The sequence below is a fragment of the Mycteria americana genome, chromosome 3 (genome assembly GCF_035582795.1).
Source record: "Mycteria americana isolate JAX WOST 10 ecotype Jacksonville Zoo and Gardens chromosome 3, USCA_MyAme_1.0, whole genome shotgun sequence".
NCBI lineage: Eukaryota > Metazoa > Chordata > Aves > Ciconiiformes > Ciconiidae > Mycteria > Mycteria americana.
Window position 1 is genome coordinate 64,295,778 of NC_134367.1, and position 15,397 is coordinate 64,311,174.

General features: G+C 48.5%; 1 protein-coding gene across 2 annotated transcripts; it reads right to left on the reverse strand.

Moving 5' to 3' along the window:
* Positions 1-6,345: 6,345 nt before the first annotated feature.
* On the reverse strand, positions 6,346-15,059 carry SGK1 (serum/glucocorticoid regulated kinase 1). Of its 2 annotated transcripts, none has more exons than XM_075498781.1 (12): positions 14,585-15,059; positions 11,791-11,866; positions 11,278-11,353; positions 10,719-10,823; positions 10,172-10,255; positions 9,943-10,074; positions 9,542-9,654; positions 9,215-9,338; positions 8,775-8,870; positions 8,501-8,656; positions 8,305-8,394; positions 6,346-7,569 (listed from the first exon to the last, which is right to left on the reverse strand). In XM_075498781.1, the coding sequence occupies exons 1-12, from the start codon at positions 14,814-14,816 to the stop codon at positions 7,402-7,404; spliced, it is 1,452 nt and encodes a 483-aa protein (XP_075354896.1). In that variant the 5' UTR covers positions 14,817-15,059; the 3' UTR covers positions 6,346-7,401. The 2 variants fall into 2 exon arrangements, with proteins under 2 accessions (XP_075354896.1, XP_075354897.1); XM_075498782.1 differs by lacking the exon at positions 14,585-15,059 and adding an exon at positions 11,974-12,130.
* Positions 15,060-15,397: the final 338 nt, after the last annotated feature.

Below are 15,397 nucleotides of genomic sequence, written 5' to 3' on the forward strand. Positions count from 1 at the left end.
AAGCCCTCATCAAATGTTTGGTTTGATTCATGCTAGCCGAATGGCTCCGCTAACAATGCTGTCATTTTGTATGAAAAAATGGTTTACAGGTTTACGTGATTTAGTATAACTCTCTGTAGATTTTGGCACTGTTTCACACAAAAACTACTCTTCTGCAAATGATTTTCTAATGGAATGCCCCAGTATCTTATCTATTTCCAGCTCTCTGCCATTACCTGTCACAATATTTTGCATGATGGCAACATGCCAAGAGATGCAATGTCATGTTAATAATTGTTAACTTATCATGTATACTTCAGGGCAGATAGCCAAAGTGATAGGTGCTTTAAAAATAATTTTTTTTTTTCTTTTCATATTCTTGTTCTCCAGCACTTTTCATTCTATAGGCTGCTTGTTCTTCTTCTCTCCTTGTTCTCAGTTGCTGAAATATTCTTTTTTTGTGACCACAAAATAAGGAGCAGTATATCACTAGTCATCTGTAAACCATAATTTAAAAATCCATGCTTTGGAAGTATGTTAATCATCACATCTGATAAGCCTTCTACTGGCTTGCAGTCATGTGTTAAACAAATACAGTTTTTCTTTGCAATTTTTTTTAATTGCTTGCAGGGCTTATCAGCATCTGCAAAGGTAAAATACTTCAACTCCCTAGCAAGCTGCATGCTTTCCAGTTAGTTCTACATCCTTTTGATATCAATCCCATGTGCCTATAACATGTTCTGCTAAATACACATTGACGTTGAGCAAAATATGCACATGCAGAATGATCACTTGGGGGGGGGGGAGGGCTGTGAATCTATTTTAACCAACTGCACTTACTAGTCAGTGAAAACTCCCTTTATAGGCAATGAAAAGAAACCATCCCCTCCAGAGGGGCCACCACCTCTAAGACAAGTGAGATCAATTGCTCTCCCTGAGTACCTCTTTTTCTTTGTAAAGTCACTTTAAAGGGAGACTAGGTGGCTGGCTCAGGTCTGACCCATACTTATAAAGTGATATGATTTAATTAACTTAGCCGTAGGCTGTTAACTGAAGTGTGGTGCAACGTATCTCAGTGAGATGATATTCCATACTCAGGGCTGAATAAAATAGTACTTGGGTAATCACTTATTAAGCAGGAATGGTTGTTACAAGGTTTAGTCCAAGTCTGCAAATTCATCATTCAAAACACATTAGTAAATTATAACTTATAACCAACCTGATGGCTGGAATTGCTTGTACCCACAACACCAACCTCTGTTTATTGAGTTTAAGGACGGCATCTAGCTGGGGCTATGCAGTGTGATCACAACCCCAAAGCCGAGTGATCCTGGAGCGCAGAGAAACTTCAGACCCAAATCTGGAAACCTAAGTCATATCTGAGACCTTCTTTAGCATTAGTCAATAAAGCATGTCCCATAACTTGTTGCGTGGTCATCACTTGAAGCAAATGGGTTATTTTGTCCCTTCGGAAAAGCTGTATACCCAGATATCATCTCTATTGCTTATTTCAGTGTACCTCAGCACAGTCAGTCATTAACTGCAGTTGTACGGCGTATATTACTTCTGCTCAAATCCACACAAAAAGCTATTTTTAGCATATATAACTGAATTGAATTGATACAGCACAGTTCTCAGGAGGAAACTTCTCTGCATGGCATATACTTTGTACCTGGGGAAACGTTTGCTACACAGCTGTATTCAGAGTAGTCTGTGCATTTACCTGCCCTAATGAGTTGACTTCCCTACAAAGAGCAAAAATGGTAACTGAGTTACAATATATTTTTGAAGCAATATAGGACTCTGTACTAGATCTCTACTCCACTCTCCGGTATACTATAATGAAGATTACATCTTTACAAAACTAAAGATAGATTTCTATAGATTTCAAAAGTAAAAATACAGATTTTTCTCTACCAGTATAGAAAAACCTCAATACCAAACCACTAGAGAACAGCTATAAATATAGACTCTAAAGTGCAGAAGGAAGGATGTTTACAAGTACCGAGAAAGAAGGATAAAGCCTAAGAAGGCTTAGGCCTTATCCTATAAACCACTTATTTGTGGGCTTCATATATTACATTCATAAAAGATGGCCTGAGCTGTGGGATATCTTCTCCTCGTCAACGTGTAAGAGCCCATTCACAGAGTATTGAGTTCCTCACATCCTCCAGCATGGTGGGGGGAGATGATTCCGTGAACAGACCCTGACTGAATAAATGGGCCAAGGCTGTGGTCCATTTCCTAAACAGTTCAGTCTTCCCAAATAAGAAACTACTGAAGGACGCCATGGACACGGTGCAATGTTGTTCTTGCCTGGTGCTGCTTATCCCTGCCTGCTGGAGGACAGGGAGGGAGGCAGCATCGACTGCAGCAGTCGACAATCTATGTACCAAAAAAAATAATCTGGAGGAAACTCCTGTGTTAGCTGGCTGCATCTCAAAGGCAGGTGGATCCAGACAGGCACGTTACAGAGGAGACCGCACCTGAGAGAAGGAAGGGTTTGTCTGGGCTGATTAAAGCCTTCGCAGCTTCAGGAAAGAAAAACACCTCCACCACCGGGAGGTGATGCCTGCGTGGAAGAGGAGCTGGAGCTGTGAGATCGGTCCTGTCCCTCACGTAGCAGCAGCTTAAACCAGTTGCTAAGCCCGGTGCAGGAGGACATCATTTTCCAGACGCGTGAGCTTCCGCGCCTCCGCACTACCGAGCGTTCACGGCCCTGCACCGCCCTCCCCGGCCGGCAGAGGCTGGGCGCTGCAGGGCGGCACCACAGGGTGTCACCCGAGGTCCAGGCTGGCGCGGCCGGCGGCACCCTCCAGCTGCGGGCAGCCGTCCTGCGGAGAGCCCCGGCAGGCAGACCCGGCCCTGCTGGAGAAGCAGCTCAAGGCGGGCCCCAGCTGGCCGGGACGGTGGGGCGGGTGGGCGACCAGCCGCGCGGGGAGCCTGCGTCCCTTCTCCCAAGGCTCTGATCTCAGGGCAAAGGCCCTTCGGCCGCGCAGCAGGAGGCAGCTCGCCGTCGAGGCTCTCCGGGCTCTACCCGCCCTGACGCCACGCACAGAGGGCTCCACTCTTTTCTTTTTTTTCCTCTTTTATTCCAACAGATGGAGCAGGAGGAAACTCCTGAGTAAACAGCAGACCCCGGCTCTCTCCGGGGCTTACAAACGTCCAGAGTTGGAAAACTCACTCCGCACAACTGCAGGCGACCAAACCGAAACGTGTGGTGATTGTATACTGTTACTGTAGTGCCCGTACCTGTACGGGAAAGCCACAAACTACGGAATTTCAGTCTCTCAAAGAAGAGAACTTTCATTTAGAGCCTTACACTAAAGCAATCTGCTGGCCAAATTGTCTCTGATTCAAAACATAAATGCAGTACATATCTGTATTAAATATTTAAAGTTTTCTTTTTCAAATAGCAAACCGTGGGGTTTTTTTACTCTCCTTTTTTGGAAAGTAGTTTTGGAATCATTTTTTGCAGAAACTTTCCACAGACGGTTCCAGCCAGCATGGAAAATTTTATCCCAGTCTTTATGTGTTGATCTTGACAGCAGAAACTAAATGTGGGGAGAGTCATAAACCATCTTTACTATGAGCCATCTTACTAGCTCTACTGGGGAAACTATAGCCACATAGTATCCCATAAACATCTGTAGAGCTGGTACTGCAGTTAAACAGGAGAGTAATGTTGTAGAATATTTCATTTCACTTCTTAGAAGACTACAGATGGGCCAGGATTCATCTAACCTAATTTTAGGTACCCCAGGTAAGATGCCCAATTAGGACCACCACCCAAAGCTCTTTTCTGAGCAGTGTCCCTCATTTTTTTCAGGTATCTGTAGAAATGTTTCACTGGAAGTGCAAGGCTGTACAAGAGTCTTGCGTTTTTTCATTTTCTACAGGCTTTTTATAAGAAGTGTACAGAAGATGGGCACAGACTACTTTTTGAAAACCTTTCGGGGGATAAACAGGCATCTCTTGCTTAAGACCCAGACTGCCCTCCAGAAGTAACCGCCTGTTGGGTACACAGGGAGCACAAGAAAAATACTGTCGCTAAGAAGCTTCACTTATCTTCCTAAGGCTCATGAAAGGGTACATGGCTTATGGTACACAGAGATAAGTAATACAGTTAAACCACGTCAAAAGTCTGAATTTATGTATTTAAATGTTTACATGTGTATCATCAATACACTCCATCCAAGAGGCGTATGAGACCCCAGGCACGCTCACCATACAAAATACGAGTGTTTTAGGGTTCATTGGGTTGACTGTTGGGCTAAGTAAAGCTACCCAAGCTGGTGGCAGTTACAACGCTGCCACCAGCAGAAAATTTGGATGATTAGTTCCATTTTACAAATCTGTGAAATTAAACCACCGAGTCACCTCAGTCGAAATAACACATAAAACCTGTGTCAGCTGGGATTTCAGGAGTCCTAACCCTTCGCTTCTCAGTCCAGAGACTTTTCTCTAAAGGAAATATAGACCTCACAGACAGGGAATTCTGTAAAACAAACAAAACAACAAACAAACCCAAAACCAGCTGACTACCATAGACTCCCTCCCTTCAGGCATGACTGTAATGCATCAAATTCAGGGAGATTAAAAACATGGTCAAATTTTTCACCTTTTCTATACTAAAAAATTGAGGTGAAGTGTTGAATATTCATTGCTAGCAGTTGCAGACTTTTGCACAAAGCAGCAGCCGCATAATGAGCCTACACATGGTAGAACAGTTAAAATTACAATCAGACATTATTTTTTAAAAGTAACCGATTAAAATAATACCCTACATCTTGGCAAAGATGAAAGGCACCCAAGGTACACCTCTGAGTCACTGAAGTTCCATACTTCTTAATTATTAATGACTCCAGTGGGTTTTTTTCTTGAAAATGATAGATAGTATTTAATGTTTTGTTACCCTAGGGCTGCAGTTCTCTGCTCATGTATCTGCACGTAGCACCTTGCTAATGCCTGGGAAATGTGAGGCAAAGATAATGCGTATCGCAAAACTTCGTCACTTAGCAAGTGCAGTTTCATTTTCGGTAGGAGCAAATTAGCACTGTATATTTTAACATCTCTAGCCTACAAGTCGTGAACACAAAAGATGTTTCAGGCACATTACAGCACTGGAAGACTTTGCAAGGCCTGTCAGTACATTGTTCAAAGAGTTATTGAGCGCATGAATTTGGGACTGCTGCATCTCTTTCATACACTAACATGATCTGAAAGGACAGAGGTTTCTTGGCTGCTATAAATTAGCATTTTCAGCTCTGAGTGTGGTCTCCCAGACACAGTTTATAGCTGAAGCCATGCAGGTTTTTTTGTTCCTACATCCAACAGATAATAAAAGATGGAAAGTTACTGCATGCTTTTATCTTGGAAATAAAATGAACAGAAATATCGCCCCACGAGAGCATTGCTTACACTGCCGTTATCGCAGGGGCCCGAGAAACAGTTGACTCTGTCTAGGTTTTTCTCAGCAGCTGCTCATTTTGATTCTCCGAATTGCTAAGACCACCAACTGCAGTAACCAGTGGATAATGGGTGCTGTAAACGAGGTGCGGACGCTCAGTCCCTCATAGAAGGAAGCATCCATCACTGTGCAGAAGCAATTGAATGGGATCACCCCAGAAGAAGTGGTTAACTTAATTCTTAATTCTTGGCTGAAAGTCCCTCTTGCAGGCCACCCAGCAGTACTCAGTAATAAAAACCTGTATTTAACAGCTCAGTTTTAGATGAATAGTCTGTTTTACCCCATCCAGGTAAGCATATCATCAGCTGGTGAAATCCGCCTCCCCGACACTGATTTTGGCACACTGGTAAGCTTTAGGATGCATTACACTGCCCCACACTATAGCAGCAATGTTTGATACTCCAGGATCGGACTCCCAGGTTGCGAGTTTCCATCAGGCTTACACCAACCTGCTTTTAGCATTCGTCTGCAGCATAGTGCTAAAAAAACCTCAAGTCTTCATCATACAACTGACCTAAGGACTTAATTCTTCAAGTGCAGGTATGCTTTGTCCACACCAGAGAGCGGTACCTTCACTTTGCTAGAAGTAGAGAAACCCATTTTGAGGAAGTGTGAACATTTGTACCACGTAAGAGCACCCACATTGATACACACCCACTCAAACACCCACATTCGGAAGACCCATACGCCCATATTTTGCCAGGGTGTATCCATGATAAGACGTGTATGGGTGCAGCTTGACGGAATAACCATCACACACCTAAGCAAAATTACACAGGTATCTTAGCCGATTGGCAGCTCAGATTTGTCCTTACATTTTTTTTTTTAAAGCTGGCTAAAATTTTTCAGGGAGAAATCCTTTGTTTTAAAATAAAAACTGACAGAGTTTATGGAAGTATTTTTCAGGATTTTACTGCAAACCAATGGGTTTGGTCACAAAAAAAATATGATACATATAACCATGTTAATTATATTACATTACAATGATGGTATACATTACAAGTAAGTCTGTAAGTTTAAATATACATCTAGAGTTACAACTGAATGTACAGATCTTTTTTACAGTACATACAATCAGGAATGAACCCCCCCCCAAACCATAAATAATGCCCATTTTACAGATGACATCTTTTAAACTAAAAAAGAAAAAAAAAAAAGAAAAAAGAAACCAACAGCTTTGACCGACTGCAGCTGGGGCATTTTGGTCCATAAAAACCCTTTCTAAAAATAGAAATCTTTTTTCATAGCAGCAATGCTTTCTTCAAGCATTTGGATACAAGTAATTGTGAGCCCATTTCAATAATTTTAGTTGACTGTATAGATTTACAAAAGAAATTTCAAAATTACACTTAATTTATCTTCCAAATATGGAAGAAACAAACAATGCCCCACATTGTGGTATCCTGCAAGTGTCACATTGATGCTTTAAACTAAGTCCATCTGTAGTACGCAGACCACACGCATACCATTTGTTCACATAGTAAACCCACATAAATGAACTGAGAAACACACTCTGCAACAGGGAAAGCTTTGGAGCTCACAAGATCTCATCAGAAAAAGGCACATTTCATAAAATCCTTATCACGTTCAGATAGATCTTCAGGCAAGGCTTTTCGGAGCACGATTTCAAAACATCTTGTTCTTACTCCTACGATCTGCCGTAGCAGTCTATGGCAGCAGTCACTCTTGTTTTTCTTTCCCAAGGAGACAGCACCACTTTGGGGGAAGAACGAATGGAAATGAAAAGCCTGTAAAGCTCATTTAGAGAGTGATGTGCTCTTCAAAAAAGCTTCCAGCAAACAGTGTAGTTGAAATTAAGGCTGCAAAGCTGCCGTGGTGGAAATGTGCAAATTCTCTTTCAAGATGACTGGTCAACTGGCAATTCCACCAGAAGGCCAAACAAAAATGAAAATAATAGTTATTATTATTAAAAAAGAAAGAAAGAAAAATGTTCACAAGAAAGAGTCCACGGGTGGGGCATACGAGAAGCCCAAAAAAGCCTCAGCGGCTTCTTTGACGCTGGCAGTGATGAGGATGCTGTCTGGGGACTGGCCGATGGAGTTGGGGACTGGCTCATCTGTAAACTCCGGATCGAAGTGTCGCAGGTCACTGGGGCCACTCTGTGGAAAGGACAGAAATGGAAACATGCAACATTTAGACTCAAATGTTTTGTGAGTGCACAGTTCAATTCAAAATGGGGACAAGCACCCTTGTGCGGAGACTCACAGTGTTATCACCTTGGGCCCACTGTTTAACAGCCTTTGCCAGTTTTAGTTTGACCTTTTTTTTGTATCCTGCTGCATATTGTCTCACTAAAACCAAGATGATTCAATTTAATACGCTACCCTCCAGCTAAGCTTATGCAACAAAAGCCAAACGCAAACACACCACTCTGCCATGCAGCAGTTTGCAGGGGAGGACTTTGATCTCCGGGCCAGTTATTAAATTTATTTTACAAAATGCTCAGAAAGTGAAAGAGAACAACCTCCACAACCAGATCCCTCTCTTTAGATGTTAGTATCTGACAAGCCAAATGTAGCTCTGCCCTTGAGAAGCTATTTGCTTTCTACACCTTACCCCTTTGGTAAAACAGGGATGCTGGGGATTATTTCAAAATAGCCATGCAAATGAAGCATTTGTGAGAGGCCACAAAACCCAGCTAAATTTAGACTGGCCATCAGCAAAATGCCAGCTACAGCTTATTTATAACCTTGCCTGGACACCCACAAGGGAAGGAGAAGCTGTGTTCCCCAAACACAGCCATCCGGCCAGTCCCCCCGGCTCCCGGCCACCCCACAGAGACAAGGGGGGAAAAGACATTCTCCATACATTCTATAATTAGAAGTGATACATACCACATTTGGGTTAAAAGGGGGTGTAATCTTCTTATTAATGAGATCATCCCAGTTAATTGGGGAGAAGAAGATGTGATTCTTAATCTCCATCTGTTACAGAGAGAAAAATAGATTAATTCAGACCCAAGCTAATGTAAGCAGTATGCCCTAGTCATCCTCCTGCGTTGCTTGCAGGCGCTAGTGGGTTTGCACTTACAAAGTCCTCCTTGGCACCAAGCCTCTTTGTCCTATCCTTCTGCAAAAGGCCTTCCAGGAGATGTCTAGCCGAGTTGGTAATATTTGGCTTCAGCTGCAAGGGTTTGTTCAAGATGTTGTCATACATTTCTGCCGTGTTCCTGCTGTAGAAGGGCGGCTGTGGGAATGGGAAAGGAGAGACGCAGGTTAATGAGGCTGACAGGTGGGCACGGGGTTTCTTGGTGGGAAAGGACAAGTAAGCTAGCTTGATCTGTCACGAAAGATTCATTGCTTACCAGGCCATAAAGCATCTCATACAGGACTGCTCCAAGGCACCACCAGTCCACAGTCCGGTCATAGGGCTGCTTATGAAGAACTTCTGGAGCAAGATACTGTGTAAGAAAAGGAAGAAAGCCACGTTAGCCAAAGGGATCTTTATAATTAGGAAAGCCTCCCCATTCTTGAATGAAAGCAGCTTACTGAATCCCAGCAATACGTAAGCTACCGGAAAGCTACAAGCTCTTTATAAACAGGGAGATGGCTCAAGAGCTGTTCTCTCCTGCTCAACAAGCTCTACGTGTTCTACACGTCCTCACTGGCAGCCTGATATTACAAGACCCATAATACCCCCTGCTTGTCTAACCAGCCATAAATATACATGGGAGATGTCAGCTTTCACTGACAAGGACAGCGCTTGCTGCCGCTCTGCGAGTGGTGGGCTGAGGGCTGGCCGTACCTCCGGTGTGCCGCAGAAGGTGGAGGTCGTGCCATTGTGCTCAATGTTTTCTTTGCAGAGTCCAAAGTCAGTCAAGACAATGTGCCCCTGTGAATCGAGCAGGATATTCTCCGGCTTCAAGTCGCTGTAGGAAGAGATGAAAGAAGACAAGCGTTCGTTAGAGGAGCTACAGTGAGAATATTTTAGGCGCAATTGTTTACACAACTTCACTAAGTCACGAAAAAATATTAAAAGCAATTCCGAGCTCATATTGAGATCAACTTTTTAATGCTTATTCAATAAAGCATGTGGGTTTTTTAGGCCAACAAACTGAACAAGGTTGCTTACCGATAAACAATGTTCAGGGAGTGCAGGTAGCCTAGTGCACTGGCAATTTCAGCAGCGTAAAATCGGGCTCTCGGCTCCAGGAAGCAACGCTCCCTCTGGAGATGGTAGAACAACTACAGGAGACAGAGAGAACAAAGTTGTGTAAGCGGCGGGCGCCAAAGCCTGTTAACAATGCACTTAATTAGACTCAACATATATAGGGAGGGAGAACAATAGCAGGAAATGGCCTAACGATCCTTTGGTAGTTCAAAACTTGGCAGGCTGGAAACACTCAATCTAGTAACTTTTCCCCCATGACTTTTCCCCTTGCAACTCTTTTTTATTTAAAAGGAAGGGTGAAAAAGTCTACCCTGCCACCCTGCACATGATAGGAAATACTATTTCATTTTCTTACTGCTTACCTCTCCACCATTGATGTAGTCTAGGACAAAATACAATTTGTCTGCAGTTTGGAAGGAGAAGTGAAGCCCAACCAGGAAGGGGTGTTTCACATTTTTCAGCAGGACATTGCGCTCTGACATAATGTGCTTCTCCTGAAAACATAAGAAATCATAAATGTTTAGTACACTTGCTTAGTAATAGCAGTAAAAATATATTTGATGGACATGGCATCATGAAGAAGCGGCTTACCTCCTTCTTCTTCAGGATTGCCTTTTTCTGCAGGACTTTAACAGCATAGAACTGTTCTTCTGCCTTATGCCGTGCAAGCAGAACCTGAAAGAGGATAAAATCCCAGAACTGAGCAATACTGAAATACAGAACAACTTGTAAACACAACTGGAAACAAGCCTTTATGTTAACTGCTGAACACTGCTGCATCGCTCCGGTTCAATGTGCAAACCCTTTGCTGGAAATGCCTAACGCTATTACCACTCTGGCAGATAAACCTAGCCCAAAGTTTTTATGGCTAGTTCCCTTCCCCTTCAAAAGCGAAGTATCTATTCTTCCCAGCACCACCGTCTCCTAAGTCCCTTGCTCTTTTATGACTCTTTCAAACGCAGCACCCTGCTCCCTCTCCCCACAGCTACGCAGGGAGCCAGGCACTGGGCAGCGGGGCATGCTCATGTCTGGTTTGAACGACCACTGTTTACCAAAGACAGTACAAATCCGACCCTCAGGCATTACACACAAGAGCTGAAGAGTAAATAAATTACAGCGAAAAGAAGTTAAGATTTACCTTTCCAAAACTGCCTTTTCCAATCACTTTTAAGAAATGAAAGTCAGATGGTTTGGCATGTGGGTTGGATGACGGACCAAGATTGATCTGCTGTGAAGGACTGGGCTAGAAAAATAAACAGACAGAAACCACACTTCTTAAAACAGCTTGGTAGTGAGAGTCTCAACAATGTCTCTTTTTTAAAAATATAAATAAAGTGACCTTGAAAGTCAAGATTAGCACTCTTCTTATCACTGAAAATTTAATCTTGACCTCTGCCAGATATCTTAAACTATCAGATACTGCCTAAGAGGAGTGTAACAGCCACAGTTTACTTAAAAGTTCTTGTTGAGGTCTTAGCCACATTCCATAATGAAGTAACAATCAATAAAGCTTATTTTTAAAATTTTTCCTCCATGTCGGGAAAAAGTTCCAGTCTAACTTGATAACTCTTTTTCCCACTTACATCAGAGTGCTATGAGCTCAACTAAATTAACACTCGTGATGCTAATTTTGCTACGCTTCTATTACTGGCTGATTTGGTGTTCTAAAAATGCTTCACTGAGTAAAATCTACTTACCGGAGGAGAAGGATCAGCATTCATAAGTTCAGGCTCTTGAGGCTGGGAGATTTTCAAGATAGACTGAACTTCAGGGCTGCAAGGGTAAGAGCATGCATGATTAGGAGAGTTACCAGAAGCATCAGGCAGATTTTTCCACCAGAGGGCATGCACGGATCATGAAAGATGAGTTTTGGTTTGGGCTATTACAGGAGGCAACCGAAACGATCTATTTGATTTAAGGAGTAAATTAATCTACAGAAGGTAAATTCTGTCATACAAAGATATGTATTTATACTGTAAGTACAGTTCAAAATAGGGACGGGGCTCTAGAAATCCCATCCAACTGATTTCTCCCAAACCCAGCTCACGAAGGTTTGTTGCCAAGTGAGTAATACCTCAAGAAGATCAATTAACTCTTCCGTAACAGTCATGCCTGAGGCATTCCAGTAAACAAACATTTTTTTTTAACTCGATCTCGCAATACATAGTGATATTGGTGACTGAAATCCAGCCAAAATTTCTGATACTTACTGCTTGCATGCATAGGAGTTGGTGGCAATCTTCTGAATGAAGTCGTTTAGCCCCATTCTTCTCTGCTTCATGAAAGCTATACAGTAAAAGGAGAGGGAAAGGAGAAATAAAATCATTAAACCATCCTGCGAGAAAAATCACAGCCCCCCCGAGCATCCTCGGAGAAGCCCCCCCGCCGCTCACCGATGAGGATGGCCACCATGCCCCTCATCTTCGAGTAGGTCAAGGTAGGACCAGACGCCTCGGCTGCTTTCACGGTCATTTCGGAGCGGGGTGGGGGATAAATAACGACTGTACGACACCACCAGCTCCCAGCACCGCACTGCCTCAGCGAGGCACCCGACGGCGCTTAAGTGGCGGCGGTGATGGGCGGGACAGGGGCGGGGCGGCGACGATCGCGTCGTCCTCCCCCCCCCCCCCCCCGACGTCCACCGGCCGCCTCCGAGGACGTCGGGGGGGGGGGGGGGGGGGGGGGGACGGACGACGACACACGATCGTCGCCGCCCTTGCCACCTCCCTACCTGGGGCGCACCCCCCGGGGACCCCCCCCCCAGCATCCCCACCGTGCAGAGCATCCATGAGCAAACGCATCCAATCCCTTTTGGGTTTTTTTGCCCAGCAAACTCCCTTAACCTCGTCTCTCTCTGCCCTCCTTTCTTTTTCCCGGCCCTTCTTTAATTTTTTCGCCGTCATATAAAGTTGAAATCTGGCTCTGTCCTGGACAAGCACCTCTTCCTAAAGTGTGTCCCCATCGTCCCCCCCGCCGCAGCCCGCGTCCGCTCCCGGGCCCCGCCGCCGGCCCGTCGCCCCGGGCGAGCGGCGATAAGGGACGCTGACGTTTCCTTGAAGGAGGCGCGGTGACTCAGGAGAACAAGATTTCCTGCCCGGTTTTCAATAAAACAAACAAATGTGCCTTCTGTGCATTGCCCTGATCCCGGCTGGGACATTACTTAAAGGGAAAAAAAAAAAAAAAAAGGTATTTTTTTAATGCCAAAAAGGGAAACAAGCGGAAAAAAAATAATCCCAGTCCTCTTGAGTCCTCTGAACTTGGAGGAGACGGCAGAGATCTACTTCCAGAAAAGGTGGGGAGGTGACCGAGGACTGGACAAGTGCAAAAGGGGAAAAAAAAAATCCCAGAAAACAGCCCCGCTCCGCAGTTTTTGTTTCCACTGTACACGCTCACTCGGGAACACCGCGTACCCGGCACTCAATGGCCCAGCCGCTGCCTTGCGGGCGCACCGGGGGCGCGCCAGGAGCGCTGGTGCATGCACCAAGCACAAGGTGAAACGATGCCGCCGGGGCCCCCCCCGCCCGCGGGACGCAGGCAAGGACGGCGAAGGGGACCACGGCCTCCCCCTAATCCTCCCCCCGGTGCGCACCCCAGCTTGCAGCCCTCGCCGCGGGCAGGCGCGGCCGGGGGGTGCCGGGCTGCTGCGCGCTACAGGCGGGTGGAACTTTCCACCCGACGGGGCGTTACTTACGCGCGTATTGCGCCTGGCTGCCTGAGCGAAGGGCGCTGGGCTGCGGCCAGCGGCTCCAGCTGCAACGTGCCCCCGTCCTCCCCCCGTCCGGAGCCCTTTTTTTTTTTCCCTCTTTTTTTTTTTTTCTCTACACCCGCTGCTGCTGCCTCCCCCGCAACCCCAGCCGGCCGCTGGGCGGCATCCCTTGGCAGCTGCCGGCATCGCCTGCCTCCCGGGGGGGCGATGGCAGGCACCCCAGCACAGGGGCCGTCAAAGGCTGCAGCTCACGCTGAGCAGCAAGACGGAGGACTTGGAGAAGAGAGAGAACCCCTGCGAGGTGGGCACAGGTCTTACAAAGCGCTGCAAAGGCTTTACAAGCCAGAGAGCAAAGGGGGATGTTTGGCGGCTCCGCTGGTCTCCGCACCGAGCCGCCGGTGTCCTTCCCGGAGCGGAGGGGGGCCCTGCCGGGCCCCGCCGCCGCGGTGCGGGGGAGTGCAAGGGAACCGGCGCCAGGGAAGGAAGGGGCGACGGGAGAAGCAAGGAAAAGCTGGCTGCGGCTGGCGGGGCTCTAGCTTCTCCCACTTGTTGCTTTCCTCACTCTGTTGCAAAAACTACCCCTCTCATTAATTGAAGCGAGGCAAAAAAACCCCAAACCCACGACTAACCAACCCAACCCCCCCAAAACTTGATAGATGGGGATAGGAGCAGCCAACTTGCTCTGCCCCTTCTGGACTGCTTTCGGAGTGCTGCTGTTAAAAACTACTCGAGCCCTGCCGTTTTGAGGGCAACCGGAGTTCCCGGCCCCCGCCCGCTGCTCCCCTGGCATCTCCCTCCGGGCCCAACGACGTGGCGTCCCGCAGCCGGGCCGGCGGCCAGCCTCCCCGCCACGCTCAGGCCAGCTGGGCGCAGAGGCAAGCGTCTCCCAGCCCCCGGGCAGGCTCCGGCACAGCCTCCCCCGCTCTTCTGCACAACCTGCCGCGGGCTGCAACCCGCTTCCCTCCTCTCCGCTCCGCCGCGGCCCGCCACGCTGCCCGCAAGCGCCCACGGCGCAGCCCGAGCGCGGCCCCACCGTTGCCCGCCGCTGCCCCCGCTCCGACCGGTTACACCATCGCCCCCGCTTCGCACCGGTCTTTTTGCGAGGGCTCCGCTGCTCTTGCCAAGTCACCTGACCCCCTTCCGTGCCAAACGCTGCCCCGGCTGTACCCCGCACGCACCCCCCTGCATCCCCCGGTGCCCCGCTCCGCGGTGGCCCGGCTGCTGGAGGGGTTATTCCCCCGTGGGGAGCAGTCTTCCTGCCAGGGCAGGGTGTCCCGCCGGCAGAGCGGAGAACCCACCTTTCAGCGACGACTTCTCCTCTTTGCCCCTCATCTCGCTCCCTGCCGAGACCCCGGGCGCGGCGCGGCAGCGCTGAGGCTGTGACTGGGCTCCCGGCCGCCGCTGGAATCCCAAATAACTCCCCTTCCTGGCCGGGCGGCCCGCAGGCAGGAGGGAGGCGGCGAGGGCGGCGAGGCCGGCCGCCGCTCCCGCTGACCCGTTTATGGACGCAATATCGAGGGCGGTTGACATGCAGGAGCGTTATAAAGTTCAGCACGGGCCGCCCCGCACACTCTGCCCCGTTGCAACATCGCCCTCAAAATTACGGTAATCAGCGCGCACACGCACACACGCACGGGCAGCGGCGGGGAGGGAGGCGGGGGGGCCACCCGGCCCTAAGTGACCTGCCGGCAGCGGCTAACCCTGCCCCACGGAAGGAGGCGCTGCCCGCGCTGCCCCCCGCCACGGCGCGCTGGGAGCGGCCGCGCACCCACGGCGCGGGCCCGGCGTCTCCCCCCGCCGCCCCCAAAGGCTCCGCGCCAGGACGGGCAGAGGCGGGGCGGGGGGCTGCCGGTGCCCGCGGGGGGCGGAGGGCTGCGGCTGCCGGCCGGGCTTCCCCGCCGGCCGGATAGCGCCGGGGCGGGACCGGCGCCCCGCTCCGACCTGGCACCCAGCGCCTTCCGCCGGCAGCGCCCCGGCGGCGCCCCCCGCCCGCGCGGCTCCGCTCCCCCGCCGCCCGCCGCGGCCCGGCCCGGCCCGGCCCGGCCCGGCGCCGCGCACCCGCGGCCGCGCCCCGCCGCGGGAAGCCGGTGTCCCTCCGTCCGTCCCGCCGT

Bases quoted from the DNA above. Each gene is read 5' to 3' on its own strand.
- SGK1 (XM_075498781.1), bottom strand. From the start codon at position 14,816: ATGTCAACCGCCCTCGATATTGCGTCCATAAACGGGTCAGCGGGAGCG. The intron at 9,339-9,541 runs GTAAGCAACCTT...CTCTTCCTACAG, and splicing joins TCCCTGAACATTGTTTATCG to CGACTTGAAGCCGGAGAATA. The intron at 8,657-8,774 runs GTAAGCAATGAA...CCATTCCCACAG, and splicing joins ATGAGATGCTTTATGGCCTG to CCGCCCTTCTACAGCAGGAA.